Here is a 6,748-nt window from a genome sequence, read left to right on the forward strand (position 1 = left end):
ATATGTTAGCCAGTGAGATACCGTAGTCGTTTACTGTGCGGTGCACCCCGTCAGTATGCCGCCGTGACTCTTTAGGTCTTCCAGGTTTGAGGGTGTGTACGAGTACTAGTCAGCACACGTGCTTTCCAAGTACCAAGAAGTGTAATGGTGAGTATCCTTCCCCGGTTGGCGCTGGACAATCATCTTCTCGGGCAACACACAACGGACGGGTAAGCGATTCCCCTCTCTCTCGCCTCGAGGTCCGTTTGCAAGAAGTGGTGGTGGTCGCGGGATGCCATCTACCGTACCCGGGCAATCAATCAGAGGGACGGTCTCGCCTTGCCAGATTTTGTTTCGAATTACTCGGTCTCGACCACCTATCAATCGGAGGGATATGGCACTCATATGGGCAAGCACGGCATGGAAATTTGGTTTTTATTTTGCGAATCTGTGCTCGTGCATACAGTATGGGCACCGTTGGCCAAACACTATACTCCCTTCACACCGCCAAGACAAGAGTGACACATCATGAGTCTGCAGCAAAGTATTTCATTTATTTATTCGGACCGAGAGCAGAAGAAGCAAGGAGAAAAAAAAATAACTAGACTAAGTTATGCTAAGTAGATAGACTAGACTGGAGTATAACTTTCACCGCCCTGTAGAGATCCTCCTGCCTGTGTAGACGTAAACAACTCCCCGTTAAGAGGGGGTGTGGAGAAATAAGGGAAGAGGCTGGAGAAAATATAACTACAGACAAGAGACTAGGATACAAGAGCAAAAAGTCGTGGTGGAGAGTTTTGTGTCACAGAAAAGTTAAAAAAGATTTTTTGGATTTTGGTCATTAGGTTTGCCCTCAAAGCGTGAGGTGAGGGTGATCGAGGAAAATATAGCAAAAGAGGGGGACAGTAAGGGGAAGCCATGGCAAATTTCTGTTTACTGGGTTTGCAAACTAATAAGCCTATCCTCTGAATGTTAGATCTACCTAGAAAAAAAGAACACGGGCATTTAGCATGGCTTAAAAGACATCTCAGATGCTTGCCCGGGAAACTCATACCTGTGCTGGGGTAGTCTGTGGTTGCTCCCCTTGTTGTTGGAAGTACTTGGTATAAGGATTTTCGCCTCTACGAATGGCAGCCTCATCAATTTCAACTCCGGGATGGCCATTCTCCATCATGAGACGGCGGTCAGTTGTGGACTCTTTCCCATCCTCGGCTAGCTTCGATTTGTTCACAGATTGAACAGAGAAAGGTCTATAGAAAGCGACAGCGTTAGCGATGAAAACATATGAGGGTAGATAGGAAGGAAGGAGAAATGAGTAGGTGAGCATACTAGTGTAAAGGGATACATGGGGAAGAATAACGCAAGCTTGCTAGGGAAAGAATTATAATACAATGAATGGGATAAGGTTTACAGGGGATTGCTAGGTCAGAAGAGTGGATCAAACCGACATGGGGAGAAGGGGAGGAGAGGAATGATTTGCTCAGTTAGAAGTTAATTCGGTGCCCGATGGGGCAAGCCCATTAGGCTTCGTCGCGGATGGAGTGACGAATTGAAGTCACAAAACCTGTCCTGTGAGGCGCTGGGCTCGAGGGGGGGGGGACAAGGGAGGGATTCAAGAAGGGAGAAATTATTTGACTTGCCCATTGACCTCACGATCTAATACCATGTACTCCTTAGCAGCATCTTTACCGCCGCGCTCCAACAGATATACCATGTAGAAGTGCGTCAAATCCTTGATGGCGATTGGTGGAAGATGACTCTTCTTACGGATATCATCAACTACCTGGCGGATCCTATCATGATTCTGGTGTTCTGTCTCGGCGCTTGTTGGTTGCTCCATCTCAAACTGTAAATAGTTGATCCAGAAGTATCTGCTGTCAAGGTACCAATGGTGATTTTTTTGGTAAACCTGGCGTGCTTCATCAACGCTACCCTTGATTTTCCACAGAAGGCGGGCCCATTCTGCAGTAAGAGCACCCTTTGCGTAGATGTCACATTTGTCGCTTTCAATCTGGGCTCGGTAGATGGCGATTGCGGCGTCAAGTCCGCCCTGTCTGCGATCAAGGTTCGCCCAGGCTACAATTGTCTCAATGTGTCCAGGCACTAGAGGCAATTAGTCATATCCGGTAAGAAAATATGGTAGTCCTTACGCTGCTCAAGAATGGATTCCAAGACTGCTCTCGCCATGTCAACCCTCCCTTGGGACTCCTCGAAATGCGCGTACTGGATTCGGATACCCGGTCGCCTAGAAGAAGTTAGCATAATGCTGGTAAGATGATAAGGCGCAAGCCATACGTGATGGGCACGAAAGCCATGCTAGCTCTCTGGTAAATGTTTCTGACTTCTTCCTCTTTACCATCCTGGGCGGACATCCATCTCGCATAACGATACCAGAATTCATCATAAAATGCAGCGGTAACAAGACAACGCTCGTAAAGAAATTGTGTTCTAGTGAAATCACCCTCCACCTCTTCGAAATCAAGATATTTCCGCCAATTCACCAATTGCGGCTCATCCAGTTCGTTGACATGGAAGTATGGGCGTTTGATTTCGGACTCGTAAGTCCACCTCTTGGTTGTCTCAGTCTGTGTACGGGAAAATATTTCCAAGTGGAAATTATCAATCCTGACCCTCATCTCCCTCTCAATTTCCAATTCCCCACGCTCCATCTTAATTTGTTGTTGACCGGCCTGAACAGCGGCCGGGGGCTCTGCCATTACCTCTTGCCTAAACTGGGCTAGGGTATCCGAGGGTAGCAACTCCTCGAGAGGACGGGTCTGGGCCAGTTGGCGGAAACGTTCGAAATAACGGGCATACTGGTGCATAGGAATATGAATGACACGGTCTAGAATGGCAACTATTTTGTCCTCGCATTCCAATCGTTCTTCGAATTCAATATACTTGTCCCAAAAGGGATGGGCAAGAAAGTCCAAGCCAACTGAATTCGCACCACGCTCGAACAACCTGCAAAGTAAGGATCAGTAAACAATTTTGCAGTGTATATAGAGTGAAAATTTGTTAGAAACAAGAAATGAGTAAATACGGGAAAATATTAATTGGTCTTTAATATCCACCAAACCATCGCTTCGAGCTATATATTTCAGTACGCAAAGGCAAAGCAAGGGGCACGAAACTTGATTCTGAGATTATGTGAGATCTCAAATCAAGAGAATATAGCTAGGTTGCAACAGCTCACCAATTGATTCCGACTTTTGTCCGCAACCAGGCATATCGGTAGTGCAAGAATACAAAGAGGGAAATAAGGGAGGGGGACAGTGAAGAGGGGCAATAAGGGAAAGTAGCAGATCCTATTAATTCCCCCCATAGTAGGGGATCGTTTTTAATCATCAAGGACTTACTCTCGGATAACATCGGGATCATGGCTAGTCTCGACTTTGAAATTGCAATAATTGGTCCATAGATCGACAGAGTTGGTAATACTGGCGACTCCACGCTCATATACCTACAAAACAAACAAACCCCTCAAGCATTAGCTTCATCCCTATTCGCTCCGTGTGCGAAAAGCATAGCCTGAGATACCGAGCGAGAGAGCAAAGGAACAACATACCATCTCGGCTGCCTCAGTCCCCGCAATACTAAACTCCAAATCGGCATATTTCTTCCAGTACCCAAAGAGCAATGGGAACCTCGCCAAAAAGCGATCGAAAACCCCTCTAGTAGCAGCGATAGCCTGAGGCGAACTATTGCGAGTCAAACCTCCCTCCAACTGTTCGGTGGTACGGACAAGCTTTTCCCAGGCTTCAAAGTCATCAGGGTCCTCGATGGCAGCACGGTTAGCCTTCTCGTATTCTGCAAATTCGGGTTTGAGATCATCGGTGACGTGGCCAGTCTCCATATAATCAGCCATTTTATATATCGTCACCTATTATTGGTTATTTGAGTGGTATTTTCGTTCGTTTGCAACGGCGGTAAGCGGAGAAGAGGGTGCGAGGGTGCGCGCGCTCTCGACGCGATGCGTGACAGAAGTTTGGGTGGGAGGGAGTTTGTGTCGGGTGGAAGGGGCGGAGATGTGTTGAAAATGATCGTCGAGGCGGGGATAGAGATGAAGTGTCGCGATAGGGCGATGGGAAGGTTGAAGCCAGAATGTTGATGCCAAAGAAAGGAGGCCTGGTGGCTGCCAAGGGCTCAGGGCTCGCTTTCTCTTACCACGTGATGACACCTTTTGAAGTTGGAGCCACTACAAGGTTACCCTCTCTAGCTGCCAAAATACGGTAAATCTACAGCATTTCAATATGACATTGTGGGCATGGTAATTTCGCCTCGGGTGCAACAATGAGCAAAATACAGTTTGAGAAAGGCAGTTATCGGAGCATTGGTATTAACTGGCATCCCCCCCTCAGATAGCATAGCGCGCACGAGGCCCCCTACTATCATAGATAAATTTCATTAAACATTTACCTTGTCCTCTCGTCTCCAGCATACATTAGAGTCTATGAGACCTCCTTCCAAAACCAATTCGGGGGGTGCATATAAAAAAGGGGGTACAAGAGATCTAGACCTTCCGCAGAGGAACAAAAAGGCACCAGCGCATACAAGAAAATAGAAATATATCCCCATAATCACCCAAAGCATTAAAGCCCAACAATCAGCCAACACCTCTCAAAGCGGTGTCATCCGTCACAAAACAATCCCTACATAATCCGGAACACCATCCACCTACCCATCCATATCGACAGGCCCATAGCAATTCCCATCACTTATCATTCTCTGCGATGTCAATCTTCTTGAGCTCGCTTTCAAGGACCGTCTCCTGAGGAACCTCTTTCTTTCCGAAAAAACCGTTCCTAACCCCGTGAGACGCCGGGGCCAACGCCGGGGCCAGCGCCGCATCAGATGAGGAGTGATCGGTGCCAAATCTAGAGAATATGCTCCTTTTCTTGGGCCGTGCATCATCGTTGAGCTTGATGTCTTCGAATTTGTCCTCTTCGACGGGCTCCACATTCTTGGCAACGATTGGCAATCTTGGAGAGCGGACATCGAGACTCGTGCGCGGACCAAGAGGACGCGAGTCGAAGCTAACACGGCCTGGGGGTGGATCTAACACAGGAGACCTCGCAGAGATGTCCTAGGCAAAGATCTCCAATCAGCAAAAAAACAATTCCTTCGATACGATACCGTACAGCGTCGACGCGGGGAGGGAAATCATGAGTGGGGTTGTGGGGAAACACAAAACGGTTGCGTTGAGATAGGGGGTAGTGGTGGGGTGGTGGGGTGAAGGCGACCGACAAATGATCTTCTATAACATTCAAATGATTCTCTCGATATAACAAACGGCTCCTCGACATCGGGAACCTTTGTCTGGGGAGAGTGATCATTCTTCCTCCAAAAACCCTTCTTGTCTGGAGGCGAGGGCTATGAACAAAGGGTAAATTAATTCTCCTGTGCGTCATTGCGAGAAGCCGCCCCACTGCGCGCAAAATGTGGGGAAACTGGGAGGAGGGGGGGGGTTGTCCGTACAGGCAAATAGACACCGCTATCATTAACAACTATTTTCACCAACAAAAAATATCAGCCAACAGCTCGCCCAACTCCACTGCATTGTGAGCGAGAGGGTACAGTATTATCCCTCGCCTCACAACATGTGCCCACTCCAAGCTGCAGGCACAACCGATACAAAAGAAAACAGACGCTGGGATAAAAGGAATAAAGAAGCGAAAAATGAGATATATAATAGATTGCGCGGTATACGCCCGTGCATAAAGCATACAGGAGGGAGGAGGAGGGAGATAACCCACCGCTTAGCTTGTAAGTGTTCTCTTCGTCCTGGCTCTCTTTTCCAATACTGATGGCACTAGCAGACTTTGCCCTCGTACTATGAGCCCTTCCCACCTCGTCGGTGCTCGAGTCAGTTTCGGAAAGGGGAAGTCTCCCAGTGTCCGGGCTGGCGGTAAATTGCTGGTCGGAGAAAGAGTCGAAGCGATTATTGACTAGAGCTGTCGCATTTCTGCGAAAAGGGTTCCGAATAACTGGCATACCGAGTAGCGGAGCTGAGCGATGGAGAGATGGTACTGTGCTGTAACGGTAAGAGTTGGGCCGGATGAAGACGTGGTCGCTTTTTTTCTTTTTCTCTCTTTTTCCCCCTTATTTTCTTCCTCTCAGTCCTCAAATCCTGAATCGCGATTCCGAGAGTATCACTCCAGACTCCAAATTGCAACTAGTATGTGAGTATGTGCCGTATTTAGGTAGAGGTAGAGGTATCGCCCGTGGATGGCAGCCGGGATGAGAGTAGCCACAAATTTTACATGGATTGTATGCGGAGAGACGGAAACCGGAGCGCCCGAATCGCCAGGCTCACTTCTCCCTCCCGCCCTCTCTCTCTCTCTCTCCCTCTATCTTTTTTTTCCCTTTTTTCATCTCTCCTCACATTGCATGCAACTTCTTAGTTAAATTTACTACCGGTACAGTTCCTCAGCTCACCACTCCTCAGTCTTGGTTGTGCCAAGACTTTCCACTGGCGGCCTTCTGATGCCGGTAGCTGTAACTCTGATAAAATACTTTATTACAGCACGATATCAGTACTAGCACAGTGCCTGTAGGAGAGAAACTTTGAAATTTAAGCCTCGCTTCATTTAGTGTCTACAAGCGGCCGCAGCGCACGAGTTATGGTACCCTATCAGAAGATACTTTGCTCATCATAATATCATGGCATACGTTAGTACTGTAACAATTTAACGGAGGCGCCCCAAGACCCGAAAGCTCTGAGGCACCCCATCGCCAGGTGTAAAGTTCGAGTACCGGTGCTTTCACT

At 47.9% G+C, this 6,748-nt stretch overlaps 2 protein-coding genes; both read right to left on the reverse strand.

Annotated features, from left to right (window-relative positions):
* Window positions 1-518: 518 nt before the first annotated feature.
* On the reverse strand, window positions 519-4,072 carry GSTUM_00002393001 (uncharacterized protein). XM_002842505.2 has 8 exons: window positions 3,548-4,072; window positions 3,339-3,442; window positions 2,713-2,943; window positions 2,666-2,687; window positions 2,275-2,642; window positions 2,130-2,224; window positions 1,034-2,082; window positions 519-937 (listed from the first exon to the last, which is right to left on the reverse strand). The coding sequence occupies exons 1-7, from the start codon at window positions 3,845-3,847 to the stop codon at window positions 1,607-1,609; spliced, it is 1,596 nt and encodes a 531-aa protein (XP_002842551.1). The 5' UTR covers window positions 3,848-4,072; the 3' UTR covers window positions 519-937; window positions 1,034-1,606.
* A 229-nt stretch (window positions 4,073-4,301) lies between these two features.
* Window positions 4,302-6,170, reverse strand: GSTUM_00002394001 (uncharacterized protein). XM_002842506.2 has 4 exons: window positions 5,736-6,170; window positions 5,458-5,486; window positions 5,227-5,352; window positions 4,302-5,065 (listed from the first exon to the last, which is right to left on the reverse strand). The coding sequence occupies exons 1-4, from the start codon at window positions 5,971-5,973 to the stop codon at window positions 4,694-4,696; spliced, it is 765 nt and encodes a 254-aa protein (XP_002842552.1). The 5' UTR covers window positions 5,974-6,170; the 3' UTR covers window positions 4,302-4,693.
* Window positions 6,171-6,748: the final 578 nt, after the last annotated feature.

Source organism: Tuber melanosporum (genome assembly GCF_000151645.1).
Source record: "Tuber melanosporum whole genome shotgun sequence assembly, scaffold_129, strain Mel28".
In the NCBI taxonomy this organism is placed as follows: Eukaryota; Fungi; Ascomycota; class Pezizomycetes; order Pezizales; family Tuberaceae; genus Tuber; species Tuber melanosporum.